Genomic DNA, 23997 nt, shown 5'->3' with positions numbered 1-23997 from the left:
GATGAATTTACTGATTGGACCAAACAGTGGATTAAAAGTGTTCAGAACAGAGGAGTTCCACTTGAACTCACCGCAAACTGCTATTGCGTTGCATGATGGGTAATAACGCTCCGTACCAGCCGGCGCCGTTGGCCAGAGGATTCTGGTTCTCTTCTGAGCAGTAGCCACTAACGGCTAACAAATTAAGAACAATTAAAAATGCTCATAATGGCGTGGAATGGAAGCCTTGACTTAGGCCACGCCCCCAGGCCACGCCCCCAACCACACCTGTGAAGAATTAGGGTTGAAATGCGACCTCTGATCCTGGATTTCTTGGGTTTCATTCATACAATCCTTTTTTCTGAGCCCCTTCCACTGCTCTCGGGGGTCACGGGGGTTGCTGGAGTCAATCCCAGCGTAAATTATGAAGACAAAACAGGACCAATCATGTTATCAGATCAGACGCGTCGGCCAATCAATGAAAAGCACGTCAGACAATGAAGCTCTCACTTTTATTGACAGCAGATGAACAGAAGGTGATCGTAGAGAATCAACGTGAGGCAAACAAACAAACAAACAAACAAACCACGTAAACATGCCGCCTGATAGCATCGTCGTCAGTTGGTAAAACTTGATGTGCAAAAAGAAGAATTTTCTTCTCAAATTCGCAAAAGAAATAAAAATACAAAACTTTGTTCTGTTTATTTACAGGAGCAGTTATGTGACCTCCAACAGGAAGATGGCGCTATAGAAAAAACACAGCCTAAATGGTGCATCGTTTCGTAAAGAAAGGGTCCGATTTTTTTCTTTTTGATTTTATAATCAACCCATTTAGTCAAAAAACCCAAAAACCAAAAACCAAACAAAAGTCCTTCATTATTTACAGAGAACTTTATCCTCGTAAGAAAAACAACTGGATCTCTCTTAAAGCTATTTCTGATCAAATCTCTACGAGCCGCCATCGTCGATCCGGATACGCCTGGAACACCTCTGATATGTTTTTATTCACACGTTTAAGAAAAGAGAACAAAAAGGCAACAACAGGCAAGTTAAAGGAAGACTTAGCCACAAGAAACCACGCCCCCAAACACAGCCACGCCACCAGAGGCAGCTAACGGTGAGCCTAGCCTAGCCTGCCCTGGACATACGTAAAAAAAAGCAATGATTTCAGGAGTCGTTTTAAAGTTCTCCATCTCCAGGTGTTTCGGTTACAGATTAAGAATGTTGCATCATGGGAAATCTGAAATCTGGTTTTGCTTTTCTAAATCGATGACATCAGCATGACATGTTATTTTTATATCGGGAACGTGTTAAAAAAAAGCAGATTCAACAGTTCAGGAAGTAAAGATGATCTAGCTCACAGGTGAAACGCTAACGCTAACGGCTAAATCTGCTGATGCTAACAGCTAAACCTGCTGATGCTAACAGGGTTATTGCTGAGAATCTTTCTGGTTCGTCTGCATTAACGTTCCAGTTTGGAGGAGGCTGCTAACCGCTAACTAAGTCGACCTTTAAAGGCAGCTCGCTGTTGTCCGAAGCCACCAGAACATCGGCAGACCCGGAATCGAACTCGCTGGACCGGACCCGTCGCTACGGCAACGTGAAGGAGAAGAGGCTGGGCTGACGGCGGTCGATCCCAGGTCTGCCAACGATAACAAAAAGGCAAACACTCCGAGGACCCGACGCCCACCGGGGCGAGCGGAATAACTAAATAAAAAGAGGCGCAACGATTCCACCATAAGAAAACGACAAAGGGACGATAAATCACGACTGGATGCTTTCAAGTTCTCCCGATTCCGCAAACAGACATCTGCTGAAACACGCTCCACTTCTGTAAACTGTTCTCCAGATATATTTACACAATGTCCACCAGGGGGCAGAGTCTCTTTTTGTTTTGTTTTTTAGCTACAACGTGACGGCCACCCCAACGGGAAAATTCAGCTTGTTGCCCTCTCGGTAAAAAAAAAAAACTTCTCCTCAAACTGTCCTTGAATACAACGCTAGCCCGAACGACATTACATACGTGTTTAGCTAGCCGGACATGAGCGCTAGCTTTAGCAAGTCGTGGACAATAAAGCAGGAAAAAGGGTTTTGTGGGGACGTCAGCTTTGATGTCGACGTGCTAACCAATAGGATGAAAACAAAACCAGGAAGTCAGCAGGAGGAAACGCAACTTCTCCATTAACTGCCACTGCTGGAGTGCCTTCAAGCAAGGCACTTAACCCCCGACTGCTCGCGATGAATAAGGATACATGAACAACGTGAAACCTCTGAAGCAGCCGCGGTCACGCCCCTGTCAGCCATGACATCACGAACGAGCTCCCAGAGCTACGACCTCTGACACGGTGTGAACCGCAGACCGGCGTCAGGCGTGAAGCCAACGGAGAAAACTGGAAGCGTTTTCATCAAGAAATAAAGTTTGTAGCTCCGCCTGCGTGAAGAGAGAAAACAATCAGCCAATAGAAAGACAGAGATTCTGTTCAAGACGACTGGAGGAAAACGAGCCAAAAGATGAATTTGACTGTGTGAACCTGGACTGTTTCACTGTGTGAACCTGGACTGTTTCACTGCGTGAACCTGGACTGTTTCACTGTGTGAACCTGGACTGTTTCACTGTGTGAACCTGGACTGTTTCACTGTGTGAACCTGGACTGTTTCACTGTGTGAACCTGGACTGTTTCACTGTGTGAACCTGGACCCGTTTTGGTCCGACAGACGATTTTCTTGACGTTAGCTCAAACGCTGAAACACGACGGTCGCAGATGGGACGATGATGAGTCGGGGTTTTCCGATGAAAACAACAGAATGTGTGTTTCTGCGTGGATTGCCCCCCCACCAGCCTCTCAAGCGACATCGATTTGTGCTGAATCGCTCTGGACAGCAGAGAACACATTGAATTACTGCAGAGCGGGGGGCAGTAAGAACACACAGCTGAGCCAACGCCGGGGGGGGCACGGGGGGGCACCTTAAAACCTATTTTTGCGAGGAAACATCCATCATTAAAAACTCCAACAAATACAAACTAGTGGGCTCAGGTCCACCTTAACATAACGGATGGCGTCCCACAGGGCTGCGCCGTCGGGCCCCAGCAGTTCAACAGTTAATAAAGAAAAGAACAGAACGTGTTATAGATGTAAACAAACAACACAATGGTGTCAAACTCAAGGCCTGGGGGCCACTTGTGGCCCTCCACATCATTTAATGTGGCCCTTAGAGCATAGAGGTCAGAGTGTCTACAATTAAATAGGTCAAAAGTGTGCTTTGACCAAAAACTACATTTCCCATAATGCAGTAGTTCAGCCCATTTTAACTCTGACTAAACGTAGTGAACAAAGTTAATGTCCTAACTTGTGTCTGATGTTATTTCTCTTTATTGATTGATAGTTTGATCCTTGATTGATGGAGTTCTGTGGGTTTAATAACCTGACAGATTAAAAGGATTTATGTTAGAACAGAGAAACAAACAAACATGTTTTTTCTGTCTAACTGTAATGTTTGGAACTAGAATCAGTCAGAAATTCAGATTTACTTAACATTAAGGAGTTAAGTTTATTTTAAATTATTTTAAGTTACATTTAGTTACATTTATTAGTTACATCTGGTCCTTTGAGGACAGCCGTGATGCTGATGTGGCCCCCGGTGGAGAAGAGTTTGACCCCCTGGTTTAAACAAACAACACGATGGTGTTACAGATGTGAACAAACACCAACGGCCGCTGGGTGCTGCACAAATGAAGAGTTTCTATACGACCAACAAAAGAAAGAAATTCCTCTCTAAACCCAAAGATAACAAAAAGGTTCCAGGTCCTCGTCTTCAAAGCGCTTCTCATGCATTAAATATAATAGAGCTGATGTGAATGATGTGAAAGACGAGGAGCGTGGACTCACAAGAGGACGGGGTGGGGGGGCAGACTAACAGATGAAATGGATTCAGAGGGTGAGGAGCGCTCAGAAGTGTTTCATTAAGGCCGGTCGATGTCGCCTTGCCGGCGGCGTGCCGACGCCCATCCTCCACCTCCGTCTCTGTAAACTCCAGGTCTTTCACGTGTTGACGCGTCGCCTCACCAGAGCGAGGATCGTCGCCGCCTCAGAGCTTCACATCAGAAGCAGGCAGTGGGATGAAATAGTTCCTGCCTCGGAGGAAACGAGTGGAGGAACTGTTCACGGCTCGAAACACCTGCTGGCGCCCAACCGGTGGCGCCGAGTCAGCATTCCAGTCCTGAGGACTGTGTCTGTTTCCAGCACACGTGACACACGCGTGTGATGATTGGTTGAACACACGAGCCACAAACAAACTAAACAAACACAAATCTCCGTGAAACCGTTCTTGTCATGCAGAAATAACGTCGCCATGACAACATCGATTCTTACCAGTGCTGCGAATACAAAAGATAAAAAAGGCCATTGAACGTTTTTAGTAAACAATTGTTGAGTTAATGCCTTTGATCGACGTGAGCTAATAGTGATACGGTCAGTTAACTAGTGATTAATATCGAGAACATTAATGGTGGGTGTGTGACGGCTACAAACTGGAGGCTGTTCGGCGGGTTGTCTCGATACGCTGATGACTCCCTGCTCTACGTGTCGGCCACAGCCGTGTGCATTAAACCTTTAGTTTGAGGGGCGGAGCCTTGGAGTGGACCAGAGATCAGACGGTGATGACGATGGACAACTAAGAGAAAAAGAATGTCGTCTTTGACACGTTCACATTTCTATAACAATTAAGAAAAGAACTAAATTCAGTTAAATCAGTCAAATAAATCCAGCGAGCCACAGATCCTTGGTTTCCTCTGTGCTCCTCTACCTAAACCCTGGTTTGATGTGTTCAAACGGTTGTTTTAGTTTTCGTGTTGAGGTTCAAGCTGTAGGTCGAGGGAAGGTGGAAGTGTTGTCGAGTCGCCGCTTGTCCTGCGGCGTCGCTGTGAGTTGTTTCTCAGTGTCTTCGGCCACGTTTGTTTTCTCGCCCGGTGACGAACCGACCAATCAGCATCTTTTTTACGTTGAAGTGCTTGTGTCACATGACACCAATGTCAGTGTTTTACCTTCAGAGTTCGCCAGCTAGCACAATAAAGTCTTTCATTCACTTCCCATCGTTTTTTTTTCTGCTAACGACAAAGATAAGCTAGCTAACACTACGACAGCCGCTAAACTCACTTCAATCCCTTCACTGGCGTCCTGGATGGGGTGTTGCCTGTCATACCCACTCCTGCACCGGGTATTTGTAGTAGTGCTGACTCATGGTGTTCTGCTGCACGCCTTTGTTCTTGAACTGGAAGATGGTGTAGACCAGGACCAGGATGCACAGCGACAGGATGCAGGGGATCACCACGGCGATGGCGTTGACCGTCGTCGGTACGTCGTTGATGGTCACCATGATGTCCACGTCATCCAGTGGCAGCTGGCGGTCGCCGCGGTTACCCTTGCTACCGGAACGATCTATGTCGGACTGGTCGCAGCCCATCCAGTCACGCAGGATGGATTTGGGGTAACCAGGTTCCACCGTTAGCTTCTGGTTGTCGAACTTCCAGTAATCCTTCCCCTTGTAAAAGTAGGTGTAGTCTGAGGGGGGGGGACGAGACAGACGTTTCACTGAACTATGTTAAATAATAAAATGTAATTGTTTGTCAGGTTTAAATTGATTTATATTACCGAAATATTATTAAAATAGATTCATGAATAAAGTTCAGCACAGATCTGTTGTTTATCTACAGTTTAGCCTGGAGACGAGCTCATTCAACTTACACTGTTTTTCTGACTTACATCTCCTGGAACCGAGTTAGCGACGTTAGCCGAGTGTATTGTTCACATCAGCTGTTATCGTGATGACAGCTGATGTGAACAAACTTCTAGCGCGAAGACCTGTTTATCATAGTTAGCAGAGCGTTAGCTGTAACACACACACACTCTCTGAGGCGGTCACGAGGTCATGAGGTCATGAGGTCATGTGGACAGGCAGAAGTGATGATGATGTTCTTCCTGTCAGTAGCTACTGGGCGCAAAGGCGATGCTAAATAACGGTTAGCGTTAGCCTGTGGTTAGCTTGACCCTCCGCTGACGGCGGTCCCTGGTACTTTAGGTTCATGCTGGTGAAAGCCGACACTCACATCCCTCCCTGCTGATGAAGGCCCCCTGGGGTCCGTCGGGGATCCCCTTCCACACGGTGATGGGTTTGGGGTACCCGGGGTCAGCCGCGTGCTTGTCCTCATTGTAGCGCCAGTACTGGTTGCCCTTGAAGAAGTAGGTCTTGCCGACGGGCTCCCAGCGCAGCGCCGTGTCGATGCCGTCCCTGGGGAGGCAGCTGCCCAGCTCCACCAGGCTGTGGGGGTACCCAGGTTCCGCTGTCACCTCCCGGAACACCCAGTACTGCCCCCCTGGAGGACAGACAGGCAGGTCGGTACAGCAGTGGCTCGTCGACTGGAAACGGGAAGTGATACGTCTGACACTTCCTGTCCGTGTTTACATTCTATTTCTATACTGATTAATACTGGTTGTTACCAATTTGTACAGATTACCACTGATTACTACTGATTATTACTGATAATTACTGACCATCACTACTGATTACTTTTTGATAATTATTGATAATTAGTTACTACTGACCATTACTGATTACTACTGATTACTACTGATAATTACTGATTACTGCTGATTATTACTTATTATTACTGATTATTACTGATTATTACTGATTACTGCTGATTATTACTTATTATTACTGATTATTACTTATTATTACTGATTATTACTGATTATTACTGATTACTACTGATTATTACTGATTACTGCTGATTATTACTTATTATCACTGATTATTACTGATTATTACTGATTACTACTGATTCTTACTGATTACTGCTGATTATTACTTATTATTACTGATTATTACTGATTACTACTGATTCTTACTGATTACTTCTGATTATTACAATTATTACTGATTATTACTGATTACTACCGATCAATACTGATTGGTCATTAGAAACAAACAGAAACAGAATCTAAATATTTAGATTGATAAATCAAAAATCTGTCATGCTTTCTTGAAAAACAACAATGGCCTTAAACCTCACACCACACTGACACATCTCCTGACTCACAGTGTGTGTGTGTGTGTGTGTGTGTGTGTGTGTGTGTGTGTGTGTGTGTGTGTGTGTGTGTGTGTGTGTGTGTGTGTGTGTGTGAGCAGAAGCTATTAATATCTGCACCTGGCCTGTGAAGGCAGGACACTGTCAGAAGGGGGGGGTTGGGGCGAGCCAGCTTCCAGCGGGGCGTTCCTCTCTTCTCTATTTACACTTTATTAAATATTTCTCCTGGAGGAAGAGGAGGAGGAATTTCCTCTTCCTCTTCCAGGATTCTCAGCTGAACCGGTCGGCAGCATCTCTCAGCCCCATCAGGCCCAACATCACATCAACACGTTGCCACGGCGACACTATGAGCCCCTCCCCTTCGTTCCTCCTACCTTTGAAGAAGACGAACTTGCCGTCGGATCGCTCGTAGGCGGCGTCGATGCGGGGGGGCAGCCCCTTCCAGAACTGGTCGATCTGCATGGGGTACCCCTCCTGCACCTTGTTGTTCCTCAGGCGCCAGAACCACCGGTCCTGAAACACAACGGGTTAGAACCCCATTAGGACAGTTAGAACACACTTAACTGTGTTCTAACGTTGTTCCTTTGTTTGTTTGTTTGTTTGTTTGTTTGTTGTTTGTTTGTTGTTTGCAGGAACACAGTTAAAACACAGAACACAGTTTAGGGTTTAGGGGTTAGGATTAGGATTAGGGTAGGAGTTAGGGTTAGGGGTCAGGGGTTAGGGGTCAGGGGTCAGAGGGTTAGTTGTTTACTACACCAATCAAACTCTGCAGGATCTGGTGTTAATCCAGGAAGTCGTAAATCCTGCGAACAACAACAACAAACAAAGGAACGACGTCCTTGGCCGCGGTTAGAACCAGACGGATGAACAGACGAGATAAAACGGGACGGAAGACAAACGATGTGATTGGACGTTAGCAGACAGACGAGGAGGAGGAGGAGCTTCATTATCACTGAGCTGTGGTGAATCTGGGACGCTCCCCGCTGAGCGCCGCAGCCTCGCTTCACCTCGTCTGATCCGACGGCTGCCGAGCAGAAAATCAATGCGTCGCGTCCGGGGGGAGAAACCACGAGGAAACATCCCATAATACTCCTCCATCCCGGCGCCCAGCGCGCCGCACGTCTCCACACGTCCTCGAGGTAGAAAGAACTTCGTCCTGATCGACGGCATTTGAAGTTTGAGAAAAGCTTTGGTGTCAGAACCCCCCCCAAAAGATTCCACTGCAGAAACCAGACGGCAGTCACTTTCCTTTAGCGTAGCGTTAGCTCCACGGCGGCGCTCATTCATCACAACATCAATGTTTATGCCTAAAACAATCAATAGGACACAGTTAATTAGCTTAGCTAATGGCAACGACAGCTAGGACCATTAGCCGTTTCCATGGTAACGACTGAGCTGTCAAACATTATGAAGGAGGAGACAGACCGGTGGACGAGGTCGCGACCTTCTAAACACCCAGTTTAAAGATCAGACGCATCAAAATGGATTTTTCCTCTTCTTCTGATTTGAGCCCCCCCCTCACTCAACCTGGACTGTTTCACTGTGTGAACCTGGACTGTTTCACTGTGTGAACCTGGACTGTTTCACTGTGTGAACCTGGACTGTTTCACTGTGTGAACCTGGACTGTTTCACTGTGTGAACCTGGACTGTTTCACTGTGTGAACCTGGACTGTTTCACTGTGTGAACCTGGACTGTTTCACTGCGTGAACCTGGACTGTTTCACTGCGTGAACCTGGACTGTTTCACTGTGTGAACCTGGACTGTTTCACTGTGAACCTGGACTGTTTCACCGCGTGAACCTGGACTGTTTCACTGCGTGAACCTGGACTGTTTCACTGTGTGAACCTGGACTGTTTCACTGTGTGAACCTGGACTGTTTCACTGCGTGAACCTGGACTGTTTCACTGCGTGAACCTGGACTGTTTCACTGCGTGAACCTGGACTGTTTCACTGTGTGAACCTGGACTGTTTCACTGCGTGAACCTGGACTGTTTCACTGCGTGAACCTGGACTGTTTCACTGTGTGAACCTGGACTGTTTCAGTGTGTGAACCTGGACTGTTTCACTGCGTGAACCTGGACTGTTTCACTGCGTGAACCTGGACTGTTTCACTGTGAACCTGGACTGTTTCACTGTGTGAACCTGGACTGTTTCACTGCGTGAACCTGGACTGTTTCAGTGTGTGAACCTGGACTGTTTCACTGCGTGAACCTGGACTGTTTCAGTGTGTGAACCTGGACTGTTTCACTGTGTGAACCTGGACTGTTTCACTGCGTGAACCTGGACTGTTTCACCGTGTGAACCTGGACTGTTTCACTGTGTGAACCTGGACTGTTTCACTGTGAACCTGGACTGTTTCACCGCGTGAACCTGGACTGTTTCACTGCGTGAACCTGGACTGTTTCACTGTGTGAACCTGGACTGTTTCACTGTGTGAACCTGGACTGTTTCACTGCGTGAACCTGGACTGTTTCACTGCGTGAACCTGGACTGTTTCACTGCGTGAACCTGGACTGTTTCACTGTGTGAACCTGGACTGTTTCACTGCGTGAACCTGGACTGTTTCACTGCGTGAACCTGGACCTTTAAGGTCTCACCTTGAAGACGAACATCTCACGCCTGAAGAAGGCCACGGTGTTGAAGTTGCCGTCACAGATGTTGGGTTTGCCGTTCCCAGGGAGGGCGGGTCGGTCGCCGGGTGGCCGGGCAGGGCGAGCGTGCCGGTCGTGCTTGCGTTCTGAGGTGGGGTGACCCCGCCGTGACGGTAGGGTGGGCAACGGCCTGGTGGGTTCCAGCATGGCCGTGGGGACGCCTGGCGGAGACAACGGGAGTCAGGGCGGCGCCAGAACAAACAACACTCAGCAGCGTATGCACTTTACATTCATTGATTCGTTTGAATTTGGGTAATTTGACTCCTCCCCATGGCGGCGTGATGTCATCACAATGTTACCTCACAGCAAATCGGGTTCTATCTGGGTCCACCCTGACATTTATCTACTGTTTGGATTCCAGACAGTCTGACGTCGTTGACTGGTTCAAGGAGAGGCGACGTAAGTTGAAAAACGATGTAAGTTGAAAAACGATGTAAGTTGAAAAACGATGTAAGTTGAAAAACGATGTAAGTTGAAAAACGATGTAAGTTGAAAAACAATGTAAGTTGAAAAACGACAAGTTGGAAAATAGAGGAGGAGGGTTACTACAGTGTGTCAGTGTCTCAGGGGGTTAACCCTCATCCTCCGTTCCTCTGTATTCTCTGTCAGGAGGAGGGCGGGGCTTATCTCCACAGCGTTGGAGGCTCACCGTTGATCCCGTGTGGAGGAAACAGATCTCGGCGCCTCAATGACAATACATGACGTCATCAAGAACACGCGTGTGTCAGGGTTCAGGTCCCTCACGCGGGTCACACCTCCGATCCATCGCCGCCACATAGTCTGATGTTAAAGTTTCACTGCGTGAACCTGGACTGTTTCACTGCGTGAACCTGGACGTACCGTAGATCTTCTGGATGCCCTGCAGGTCGTCCAGGGGCAGCTTGAAGTGGTGGGTGTCCATGTACTGGTAGAAGGGGGCCATGATGGCGCTGGGGTCATTGGAGTGTTCCAGACCCAGAGCGTGGCCCAACTCGTGGACCGCCACCAGGAACAGGTCGTTACCTGGGAGGAAGAGGAAGAAACAACCAATTAAAAAACGAGGTGGGAACAGTCGCCACGCTTCATCCAAGCCCCGCCCCCTCGACCCATCAGACCCTCGTACAGGAAGACGTACTGACTTTCAAAATAAAAAACCAGGTTGGTTCATTTTGTGGCAGAGACACCTCCTCGCCTCAGGCTCCATTCCACCTGTCTCTGCAGGTTCATCGGCCGTCGCCACCAACTGGGTCAAAACCAAACAGCTGTTTTTCCCCCATTAATTAATTAGTTAATTAACTTATTTCAGGGGTGGGTTTCCAGGGGTTAAGGGGTCACATGATGAGGGTCGGCCAATCAGAGGGCTGCTGGTTTGATATTTATCTACTAATCCGTCTGTTCTCCTCAGGGCTTTGTTTGTTTTTATGCCCCCCCTTCCTCTTCCTGCCCCCCCATCCTTTATCCCTCCGACGTCACCCGATGTCACCCGACATCACCCGACGCGTCTCACCGTCGTGGTTGGCGTTTCCCAGCGTCCACGGCTCGTCCGAGTCGAAGTGCGTGTCTCCTCCGATGCCGGCGCCGGGGAAGTAGGCGTGGGCCAGGAAACCCCCCTCCCCATCAAAAGGAGAGCTGTCGCCATGGAAACCGGAGGCGAAGAAGATCATGATGTCGGCCTCCTTCCCCTCGTTCTTGATCTCTGAGTATGGCACTTCCTGTTTGAGGAGTGACAGGAAGTGAGGAAAAGCCTCCAGGAAGACACCAACTGTTCCTGCACTCATCTGGGACAGACACTTCCTGTTTTCTTGGTCTCACATCCTGTCTTTCTGATCTCACTTCTTGTCTTCATGGTTCCACTTCCTGTGTTCCTGGCTTGATTTCCTGTCTTCCTGGTCTAACTTCCTGTTTTCCTGCTCTCACTTCCTGTTTTCCTGGTTTAATTTCCTGTCTTCCTGATCTAACTTCCTGTTTTCCTGTTCTCACTTCCTGTCTTCCTGTCCTTCCTTCTTGTCACGTGCTCTGTTTCACCAGTGATTAGCTTTACTTCCTGCTGTGCCCACATTTGGTAGGGGGCGTGGCCTCGTCCCTCACCTGGAAGGAGAGGGGCGTGACCGTCTGCCAGACGTTGAAGGCGTGTCTGATCGCCCTCTGGGTGTCCTTCTCGCCCACCTTCGGGGTGAAGTTTGAGATGCTGTGAGGAGACAGAGACTGTTAATGTGGACGTTTCCCATCAGCCCCTGGGGCGAGGTGAGGTGGGCGGGGCTACTTTACCTTCTATCTGCATAATTTATGGACTGAGTTAAACTTCACATCTTAAAATACATTTATACACCCACTGCCCTGAAGGTGTGTGTGTGTGTGTGTGTGTGTGTGTGTGTGTGTGTGTGTGTGTGTGTGTGTGTGTGTGTGTGTGTGTGTCTGTGTGTGTGTGTGTGTGTGTGTGTGTGTGTGTGTGTGTGTGTGTGTGTGTGTGTGTGTGTGTGTGTGTGTGTGTGTGTGTGTGTGTGTGTGTCCACCATCTGTGTGTTTTGGCCACAGGTCATTTGGCTCCACTGGTGTAACGTTCCACACCATTTACTCCAATCAGACGACAGCTTACCTAGCTGTGACACACACACACACACACACACACACACACACACACACACACACACACACACACACACACACACACACACACACACACACACACACACACACATACTCAGGCTGTGATGCGTTCAAAGCCCACAGGACGTCTCCCCCCTCTAACAGGTTGTGGTTGGGCGTCACGCAGTCAGACACAAACGACAGACACAGAGGAGGAAGATGAGGAGGATGTGTTCAGGGTCCTGTGGGACGTCTCTAAACTGCATCAGAGCTCTGTGATGCGTTCAGGGTCCTGTGGGACACCTACCTGTAGGATATCTTCTTGTCCCTCCACTTCTGCCCCGTCAGCGCGTAGCGTTTATTCCTCTGCCGGCGGCTGGTGTGAGGATGATCCGGTACTCCACAGCGAGGCCTCCGCATCCACCTGAAGGCAACGCCACAGTGAAGGCAACGCGACAGTGAAGGCAACGCTACAACGAATGCAATGCGACAGTGAAGGCAACGCGACAGTGAAGGCAACGCGACAGTGAAGGCAACGCGACAGTGAAAACAACGCGACAGTGAAGGCAACGCGACAGTGAAGGCAACACGACAGTGAAGGCAACGCGACAAAGAAGGCAACGCGACAGTGAAGGCAACGCGACAGCGAAGGCAACGCGACAGCGAAGGCAACGCGACAGTGAAGGCAACGCGACAGTGAAGGCAACGCGACAGTGAAGGCAACGCGACAGTGAAGGCAACACGACAGTGAAGGCAACGCGACAAAGAAGGCAACGCGACAGTGAAGGCAACACGACAGCGAAGGCAACGCGACAGCGAAGGCAACGCGACAGTGAAGGCAACGCGACAGTGAAGGCAACGCGACAGTGAAGGCAACGCGACAGTGAAGGCAACGCGACAGTGAAGGCAACACGACAGTGAAGGCAACGCGACAAAGAAGGCAACGCGACAGTGAAGGCAACACGACAGTGAAGGCAACGCGACAGCGAAGGCAACGCGACAGTGAAGGCAACGCTACAACGAATGCAATGCGACAGTGAAGGCAACGCGACAGTGAAGGCAACGCGACAGTGAAGGCAACGCGACAGTGAAGGCAACGCGACAGTGAAGGCAACACGACAGTGAAGGCAACGCGACAAAGAAGGCAACGCGACAGTGAAGGCAACACGACAGTGAAGGCGACGCGACAGCGAAGGCAACGCGACAGTGAAGGCAACGCTACAACGAATGCAATGCGACAGTGAAGGCAACGCGACAGTGAAGGCAACGCGACAGTGAAGGCAACGCGACAGTGAAAACAACGCGACAGTGAAGGCAACGCGACAGTGAAGGCAACGCGACAGTGAAGGCAACACGACAGTGAAGGCAACGCGACAAAGAAGGCAACGCGACAGTGAAGGCAACACGACAGTGAAGGCGACGCGACAGCGAAGGCAACGCGACAGTGAAGGCAACGCTACAACGAATGCAATGCGACAGTGAAGGCAACGCGACAGTGAAGGCAACGCGACAGTGAAGGCAACGCGACAGTGAAAACAACGCGACAGTGAAGGCAACGCGACAGTGAAGGCAACGCGACAGTGAAGGCAACACGAAAGTGAAGGCAACGCGACAGTGAAGGCAACACGACAGTGAAGGCAACGCGACAGCGAAGGCAACGCGACAGCGAAGGCAAGCCGACATTGAAGTCAACGCGACAAAGAAGGCAACTCTACAGTGAATGCAACACGACAGTGAATGCAACGCAACATTGAAGGCAACGCGACAAAGAAGGCAACGCGACAGTGAAGGCAACACAACAGTGAAGGCAACGCGACAAAGAAGGCAAAGCGACAAAGAAGGCAACGCGACAGTGAAGGCAACACAACAGTGAAGGCAACGCGACAATGAAGGCAACGTGACAGTGAAGGCAACGCGACAGTGAAGGCAACGCGACAGTGAAGGCAACGCGTATGTCATGGTGCAGGACCGCCCCCCACTCACTGGATGGTGGTCTCGTCCAGGACCCCCGTCACTGGGATGCCGTAGAAACGCTGCATGGCGGCGACGGCCGATTGCATGGCTTTCTCCTGCCGCAGGTCGGACGTCCGGACGTCGTGAGGCAGCAGGTAGCCGTAGTTCTTCAGCCACGTCTGAGGAGAGAAGACAGTCAACAACAACAACAACAACAACAACAGCAACAACAACAACAACAACAACAACAACAGCAGTGGGGCACAGGGGGGCAGATGGGGGAGCAGACCCCCCAGTGGAGGCAGATTTATCAAAGCCGTCAGACGGAAACAGAAGCTCTGGTCCAGGTTTGAGTCAGCAGGGGGCCTGTCTCTTTAAGATGACATCACACAACACCCTGGGGGAGGGGTGATTGATGAGAAGGGAAGGAAAGCAAGGGGGGGGGTCATTAATATTTCAGACTGGTTGCTGGGCTGAGACCCCGGCAACCAGCATCTGCCTGACGACCAGAACGCAGGGTGACGACACAGAGGGACCGGGTCCGGCAAAACCCACTTCCTGTCCAGAGAGAAGACCCCAAACCAGAAGAGGAACCGATCTGGATCTGGATTGATCCAGGTGGGATCTGGATCAGATCGGTTTGCAGTGGGTCCAGATCCAGATCCACCTGAGGTTCTGGGTCTGTTCTGAAGGGGTCAGCAGGTCGTCTGGGTTCTCCAGGTTCCTGCAGCACCTCCTCCTCCAGGTGGTCCAACCTCCCCATAAAGGAGGAACCGATCGATCCATCGATTATCGATCAGCTGATCTTCTTCCTGACGTTTCATCTCTGCTTCCTGTTTCCTCTCGTCTGCTTCCACTTGGCTCTGATTGGCCGTCTCTCCGCCGTCTGCTGGATAAAAATAGAGCCCATCTCCACCTGCGACGCCCCTCCCCCGCCCGCGGCGAGCGTTGTTACCGGACGTGATTAACGACCCGCCGGAACCGGTGAACCGGTCGTTCATCAGGACCGAATGGAACCCGGTTGGAGGCTCCAGGAGTCAGGGGGCCGTTAGGGCCGTTAGAACCGTTAGAACCGTTAGAGCCGTTAGAACCGTTAGAACCGTTAGAACCGTTAGAGCGTTAGAACCATTAGAGCGTTAGAACCGTTAGAGCCGTTAGAACCATTAGAGCCGTTAGAACCGTTAGAGCCGTTAGAACCGTTAGAACCGTTAGAGCCGTTAGAGCCGTTAGAACCGTTAGAGCGTTAGAACCGTTAGAGCGTTAGAACCGTTAGAGCCGTTAGAACCGTTAGAGCCGTTAGAGTCGTTAGAACCGTTAGAGCCGTTAGAACCGTTAGAGCCGTTAGAACCGTTAGAGCCGTTAGAACCGTTAGAGCCGTTAGAGCCGTTAGAACCGTTAGAGCCGTTAGAACCGTTAGAACCATTAGAACCATTAGAGCCTCTAATGACCTCTAGAGGTTCTGATTGGACCAATCAGATATCAATACGTTCCTGTCCGACACTGAAACGATTCCGCTGAACGGATCCAGACCCGACCTCCGTGCGGCGAGCGATTAATGAATCAGATTACCGGTTGCCGCGGCGACCGCTGAGCGGTTTTCTATTTGTGCTGGAAATGAAAAGCAGTCAGCATCGTTCTGTCGGCGCGGGTTCCCCCGTCGCCCCCGGAGACGATCCAGACATCCCATAACCCAATTTATCTCCAATCCGACGTGACGGAATCCGTCTGTGGGCTCCTTCCCTCAAGAACAGGAAGTAGTGGAGGAAACGAGCAGGAAGTGACGGAGGTGAGCCAACCTGAGTCGGTTCGGGCGTTTTGATGAACCTGACCACGCCCACATGGGTGTGGCCACTGGGGCGTGGCCAAGAGTGACAGTTTGGACGACAGACGCAAGAAGAGTTTATCGTGCCCCCGGTGGTCGTTTACTGGAAGTTCAGCTCAAAGGATCTGAAGACGGCCGACGGATCGTATCAGGATCCAGATCCAGAACCAGATTCAGATCCAGATTCAAATCAGTTCCAGATCCAGATCCAGAACCTCAATCAAACAACACCATCATCACCGCTGACAGACACCTTCCAGACCAATCAGGGACCAGAACCCACCTCAAACTCGGGTTAGCCACCCTGGATTAGATTAGCCTGACTTGATAACCAGGTTTAAATAAACCTTTTCTTCCTCATTTCTCACTTCCTGTCCGAAATCCTCCTTCTTCCTGGCCCCGCCCACCAGGTCGACCCACAAACCTACTTAGACTGTTGTCACGGTGACCTGACCTCAGATAATAGGAGGAGAATGTATAGATGAGTACAGACACACACACACACACACACACACACACACACACACACACACACACACACACACACACACACACACACACACACACACACACACACACACACACACACACACACACACACACACACACACTGCCCCCAGAGCGGTGACCTCATGTCTGAGGTGTCGTGTTACACTCGTGCATCACACGCCCAGAGGAGGCGGCTACACGCTGGAACACACACCGATCGATGGTCGTCAGGACAGCCGTGATGTCAGAGCGGCGAGGAGCGAGACGGGCGCCGGCGGGCCGATCGGCCGTCGTCAAGGAGACGGCAGGAGACTGTTCTCATGACACGACCCAATGACCAGCAACCAGGAAAAATAGAGGCGGGACTAAAACACCTGACAGGATGTGGAAGCACACATTAGCATGTTAGCACGTGTCTGCGCTAACAGCGTCAGCTGAGTGGTTTCAATCCAATTAGCAGCAGACATGCTACCTTAGCTGTTGCTGTGCTAACCTTAGCTGTTGTTGTGCTAACCTTAGCTGTGCTAACCTTAGCTGTTGCTGTGCTAACCTTAGCTGTGCTAACCTTAGCTGTTGCTGTGCTAACCTTAGCCGTAGCAGTGCTAACCTTAGCTGTGCTCATCGTAGCTGTAGCTGTGCTAACCGTAGGGAACAAGGACTCTTCATCTGTTAGCTTCACGCAGCGCTGCAGTGGGCGTGTCTCTTCCTAAACAGGGTTGACTTCCTTCCTGTTTCTTTTTATTGACTCCTCGTCTCCTGCCTCCTCGTCTCCTGCCTCCTCGTCTCCTCCTACGGTCCTACACAACTCGTCCTACTTCTTCTCTTTGTGTTTCCAGGAAGGAGCTTCAGCTCCTCCAGGAAGAGGAGGAGGAAGAGGAGAACCCTGTGCTCCTCTTCCTCCAGCTGATTCAGGTTTGACTCCAGAGTCTCAAGGAGGAGAGTCAGAGAACAACTAGACGGTAAAAAAACGTCACGCCAACAACACGCCAACAACACGCCAACAACACGCCAACAACATGAAACGTTGACTTTCCCAGATTGGTTTCACATCACTGGTTGAACTTTGTTTGGAAACGCAGACAATACACGTCGCCATAGCAACAGCCAGAAGATGGGATAGCACATCCCTTAACCGACGCCCAGCAGACACACCCCTTTCTCCAGCAACAAAATCAACCTGGACTGTTTCACTGTGTGAACCTGGACTGTTTCACCGTGTGAACCTGGACTGTTTCACCGTGTGAACCTGGACTGTTTCACCGTGTGAACCTGGACTGTTTCACTGTGTGAACCTGGACTGTTTCACTGTGTGAACCTGGACTGTTTCACTGTGTGAACCTGGACTGTTTCACTGTGTGAACCTGGACTGTTTCACTGTGTGAACCTGGACTGTTTCACCGTGTGAACCTGGACTGTTTCACCGTGTGAACCTGGACTGTTTCACTGTGTGAACCTGGACTGTTTCACTGTGTGAACCTGGACTGTTTCACTGTGTGAACCTGGACTGTTTCATTGGTCCAACCTGTCCTGATGAGGCTCCCTCACACCAACCTGCATCCAGCTCTGATGGAAACATCCAACCACAGACAGCAGTCATGTGATCGAGTCACCTGACCAAAAACATGTTAGCATAGCCACAGAGACGCTAGCGCAAACTGATAACTCTTCATCACATCACTCCTCCTGCCTCACATAATGACTCACGTCTACAGGAACTCCAAGATCATCATCATCACCATCACCATCATCACCATCACCATCATCACCATCATTATCATCATCACCATCACCATCATTATCATCATCACCATCACCATCATCACCATCATCATCATCACCATCACCATCACCATCATCATCATCACCATCACCATCATCATCACCATCATCATCATCACCATCATTATCATCATCATCACCATCATCATTATCACCATCATCACCATCATCATCATCACCATCACCATCACCATCACCATCATCATCATCATCATCACCATCATCACCATCATCACCATCATCATCATCCTCATCATCATCATCACCATCACCATCATCACCATCATCACCATCATCACCATCATCATCATCATCACCATCATCACCATCATCACCATCATCATCACCATCATCACCATCATCACCATCATCATCACCATCATCATCATCACCATCATCATCATCACCATCATCATTATCACCATCATCACCATCATCATCATCACCATCATCACCATCACCATCATCATCATCACCATCATCATCATCCTCATCACCATCACCATCATCATCATCATCATCACCATCATCACCATCATCACCATCACCATCATCCTCATCATCATCATCACCATCACCATCATCATTATCACCATCATCACCATCATCATCATCACCATCATCACCATCACCATCATCACCATCATCATCATCCTCATCACCATCACCATCATCATCACCATCATCACCATCATCACCATCATCATCACCATCATCACCATCATCACCATCATCATCACCATCATCATCATCACCATCATCATCATCACCATCATCACTATCATCATCATCACCATCATCACCATCACCATCATCATCATCACCATCATCATCATCCTCATCACCATCACCATCATCATCATCATCATCACCATCATCACCATCATCACCATCATCATCATCCTCATCATCATCATCACCATTACCATCATCATCATCACCATCATCACCATCATCACCATCATCATCATCCTCATCATCATCATCACCATTACCATCATCATCATCACCATCATCACCATCATCACCATCATCACCATCATCATCCTCTTCCTCCATGTGGTTCCACAAACACAAAGAACCGCGGATGCTGTGAGGCTGCGTTCTGATTGGCTGGCTGTGACTTCACTGGAGATGCTTTGTTGAAAACAACTCTCTCTCACACACACACACACACACACACACACACACACACACACACACACACACCTGCCCTCACGTGACGTGTGTTTTCGGGTGGGTTCGGTTTCTCATTCTTTGTGACGTGCAGCTAAACCCCGCCACGGGCGACTCCTTTGTGTGAATCAAAGTGTCACTCACACACACACACACACACACACACACACACACACACACACACACACACACACACACACACACACACACACACACACAGAAACAAAAGCAGCTTCTCGTTCCGTTCGCGGTAACTTTGTGATGGGGGGCTGTGATTGGTCCACGCAGGAACACGAGCCGCGTCTCCTCCAGCTGCACCTCCATCAATTATGGAGGGGGCTATATTTGGACCGGGGGGGGCTTTGTTCAGCACACGAAGGCTCGTGCGTGAGAACCCCCCCCCCGCGCGCAGGTCTCCGGTACCTCAGCACCGGACCCCGCGGAGGGGGTCCACGATCCCTCCGCATCCGCGGGACAATGCAGCCCACGCGGGTGTCGGAGGCGCGTGCGGGACTCACCTCGACGATCAGCGCGTTGTCCCCCCCCCACACCGACACGACCCACAGCAGCAGCGGGACGCAGCGGGCCGTCCACCGCAGCCGCCTCGCGCCTCCGCCGCCTCCCGTCGCCATGGCACCGTCCCGAAGCCCCCCCGCTCCGGTGCTCTCCGGTCCTGCTCCGGTTGTTTACCGGAGGAGCCCGTCCGCGCGCGCCTGCCTCATCCCGCCGCCCCCGTGTGTGTGTGTGTGTGTGTGTGTGTGTGTGTGTGTGTGTGTGTGTGTGTGTGTGTGTGTGTGTGTGTGTGTGTGTGTGTGTGTGTTTGTCTCCCGGTGCTGACGCGCGATTGGCTTCCTGCGCTTGACGCGCGCCCATTGCGCATGCGCAGCTGGAACCGCCTGGCTACAGGAGGCAGGTTGGTCCGGTGTCACTGGGGGGGGGTCCCTCTGACCCAGAGGTGCTGCTGATCACCAATCAATACAGAATTGATTGGTGATCAGCAGCCCGCCCCCTCATCGCTCTATCAATAAAACAGATTCAATAAGAAAACAGGAAATACATCAGTCCACCTGTCTGTTGATGTCCAGCCTTTCCCGCCGCCGGGGGGCGTTAACAGGGCGGGGTCTGCTTTCGGAAAGAGGGGCGGAGCCTGGACTGTCAGGAGAAGCATTTACTTCCTGCCTCCTGCTTCCTGCTTCCTGCTTCCTGCTTCCTGCTTCCTTCTCATCCAGAAGGTTTGAGTTTGTGGGCGGAGTTTGTTTGTTCTCCCCTGTCTCTCAGGCTCCTCCCACCTCCAGAAACACTCAGCTGAGGCCACGCCCACCTGTCCACAGGTAGGAGTGGTTAGACTGGATGATGGACGATGGATGGATGACGGATGGATGACGGATGGATGGATGGATGGATGGATGATGGATGGACGATGGACGATGGATGGATGATATATGGATGATGGATGGATGATGGATGATGGATGATGGATGGATGGACGGTGGATGGATGATGGATGATGGATGATGGATGATGGACACAGGTAAATGAGTCCCACAGGCGGCTCTGAGGTGTAGGTGGGGGTTTCCACCACTAGGGGGCAGCAGACTGACGCGGCTCAGAGGATCAGAGTCTCCACTGAACAGGAAGTGATGGTGACGATGATGAAGATAAAACCTTCAGCTGATCTTCATCATCATCTCGTTATAAATTAAACACATCATGATTGATTCCTCCTGTTATCAATCTTCCTGATCGGTTTGATCAATTTTGGTCTGTTCAGACTGTTTTTGCCGGCTGTCTTTAGTCTCAAATTTTATTTCATGATTTCAAGAAAATCTTTTCTTTTCATTATTTCAGTAAAAAAAATTCTTGAAACAACAAATAACTCAATCCTGGTGACCAGAAGCGTCCCGACTGAACGACACGTTCAGGAGCCGTCTGTGTTCTCTACCTAAGGGTAGTTCTGCCCCCTTTCTCCACAAAAAGACAGTTCTGCCCCCTTTTGTAGCTAGAGATAGTTCTTCCCCCTCTACCAAAAGATAGTTCTGCCCCCTATTTGCCCCAAAAAATAGTTCTTCCCCATTTTTCTACCTAAAGAAAGTTCTGCCCCCTTTCAGTGTCCTAACTAGGAACGTGTTCCGTCCTGGGTGGGGCTCTTCTGGTTGATCTCTAGTCTCTGAGGACCACTGGTGATCTTTGATGGTGATTTCTCGAGGAAGGGGAAACTAAACCCAGAGATTGGTTCTTCACGCCATCACCTCACCTGTTCCAGGTGACAGGCTACGCTTGACGTATCTTTGGGGTATCTGTAGTATCTGCCCCCCCTTCCCTTATGTCGTGGACGTTCCTCTGTCTGCGGGTCGGGCGGAGGGAACAACATCAACAATGAGTCAGTCAGTGGTACAGAGAGGAACACAAAGACCAACAAAGAAGACGCAGGGCGGGGGGTTGGGACTGGGTCGCCGTGGAAACGGAACTATTCAGACACACGCTGTTGTGAGTCATGTGTCACGAATGCACAACCGTACCTGATACACACAAACACACAACCACTGGTTGATCCCGGTGGTTTCTGACACACGCTTCCGTCATGTGGTCAAAGAGACGACGCGACTCGCCTCAGGTTGGGGTTCCTCCTTGTTTTTGTTTGTCCTGCTTGGTCGAACAGCGAGTCGTCCAATCACGGATCAGATCTTTACCTCATCTATAGATATTTTATCACCTCTGCCTGAGCAGAAGGAGGCGACGGACTTTGATGATCTTCGTTGAGTCCACACATTCCACGTGTCTCGCTTGAATCCTGTCGGAAACCGTTTCCGTTGGCGTTCGTTGGTCTCGTATCCATAAACGAGAGGATCGGGGTCAAACCAGAGGGGCGGGTGGAAGTTTTACAGTTTTGTTACCCGATCGATCCGAGAACATCGCCAGAAAGGAAAGGGAGGAATAAAAACCAGGGACCACAGGAAGTCAGATCAGGTTCAAACGGTTCAGTCCGGTGTTGCTGTGGGAACGACTCCAGAGGGAGGAGCCTTTGTTTGGGAAACTCTTCTGGTCAGGTGACATACCAGCGCTAAACCCTCGCGATGGAGGCGTTCCTCTGAAAAATGACTGTTGTGAAAACATGACACACACACACACACACACACACACACACGACAGAAAACAGGACGACACACAAAACTGAAAAACACTGGAAGGAAATGTCATCGCCTTACGACGCTCCACACGGCGGCTAATGCTCGCCTGTCTGCAGGTAGCGCTGCTGCTAACTAATGCTAACCTGTCTGCAGACGGCGTAGTGCTGACTGTTGTTCGGTCAGGCGGCCGTCAGACGGACAGCCTGGGGTTAATCCAGATTAGCGGGTTTACACGCGTCCCAGGATCCTGAGGGGCGGAGCTACAGATGTCCTGCTGCTACAAACATCAACATCATTGTTTTCTAGACAATCATTCAGCAGAAAATAGCCGCCGCGCCGGAAGCGCACTGCTTCCTGAAGATAGCGCTCAGCCCCCCCACCTGAGCGGGATCTGGATCCAGGTTTGGATCCAGGAAGTAGTTGTCGGCCCTGAAGGAGCAGATTTTGTGTCGCTCCCCGGATGTTTGGACAGATTATCAGGGAGGTCAAAGGTCACGCAAAGATAAAACGTTCAAGCAGCTGTAACATTGCAATGGGAGGAAGTCGCGTGCGTCTTCCATATAAGGCCATGCTAACCCTTTAGCCACACATGCTTGACTTAAACTGGGGGATTATTTAGCACGACTCCATCAAACACGCGTCAGAACGAATCAGAAATCAGGCCTTCGCTGCTTCAACACCGACATTTAGTCACTTAGTGAAAAACAATGGTTAATAAATAAAAAGGTCAATATTTACGACAAGAAACAGACAAAAATCCATCAGGTATATCCCTGTGTCGCCTTCACATGAGTCCCAAAGGTTCCCGCCTACTGTTGGTTCCGGAGGCGCTCATGCTGATTGGCTGATGGTGTTGATGGGGTCCAATCATGGGGTCCAGTAACAATTAAATGAGCAGGAACCGCCTTGTTTTCCTGAACGCATCACGGGTAGGACTTCTTCTTCCGGTAGGTTTTACTTTATGTATTTTTACGTCACGTGACGCAAATGTTGCTGCTTTATGAACGAATTCAAGTTGATTTCAGACACAAAACGCTCACGTGTGAATATGATTAGATAAAAACACATTTATCGATTAATCAAATTTTTCTTTTTAAAACTGTTTCAACAAATGAGTGAGCTGCTGGCTTAGCATTTTAGCATGCTAGCATTTGCTCGTATCAGCAGTTGATGTTTGTTCACTCATGGTTATGTCGATTTTTTTTAATCTTATGCATTTGCTTCTTTTCCTTCCTGCTAACCTGAACTGACAAATCTCTTTTCTCGATAATAAAGACTAATTTTTTCTCGAAGTCAAATTTTCAAACCCCGAAGTGACAGATTACGGAAGGATTAACGACACGAGCGCAACAAACCGATCTCAGCTCCA

General features: G+C 49.8%; 1 protein-coding gene across 2 annotated transcripts; it reads right to left on the bottom strand.

The window, feature by feature from the left end:
- Positions 1-498: 498 nt before the first annotated feature.
- Positions 499-20169, bottom strand: mmp24 (matrix metallopeptidase 24). Of its 2 annotated transcripts, XR_011035476.1 has the most exons (11): positions 20019-20169; positions 14265-14413; positions 12589-12705; positions 11784-11883; positions 11203-11407; positions 10557-10718; positions 9663-9877; positions 7438-7576; positions 6083-6349; positions 2603-5537; positions 499-2533 (listed from the first exon to the last, which is right to left on the bottom strand). XR_011035476.1 is itself a non-coding variant. In XM_068316299.1 (10 exons), exons 1-10 carry the CDS (start codon positions 20130-20132, stop codon positions 5173-5175), a joined length of 1833 nt encoding a protein of 610 aa, XP_068172400.1. In that variant the 5' UTR covers positions 20133-20169; the 3' UTR covers positions 499-5172. The 2 variants fall into 2 exon arrangements, 1 of the variants encoding a protein (XP_068172400.1); XM_068316299.1 differs by having other exon boundaries at positions 499-5537.
- Between the last annotated feature and the right edge of the window lie 3828 nt (positions 20170-23997).

The sequence above is a fragment of the Antennarius striatus genome, chromosome 5, assembly GCF_040054535.1.
Source record: "Antennarius striatus isolate MH-2024 chromosome 5, ASM4005453v1, whole genome shotgun sequence".
In the NCBI taxonomy this organism is placed as follows: Eukaryota; Metazoa; Chordata; class Actinopteri; order Lophiiformes; family Antennariidae; genus Antennarius; species Antennarius striatus.
The sequence above is the reverse complement of the archived record's forward strand: the minus strand, read 5'-3'. Positions and strand labels throughout refer to the sequence as shown.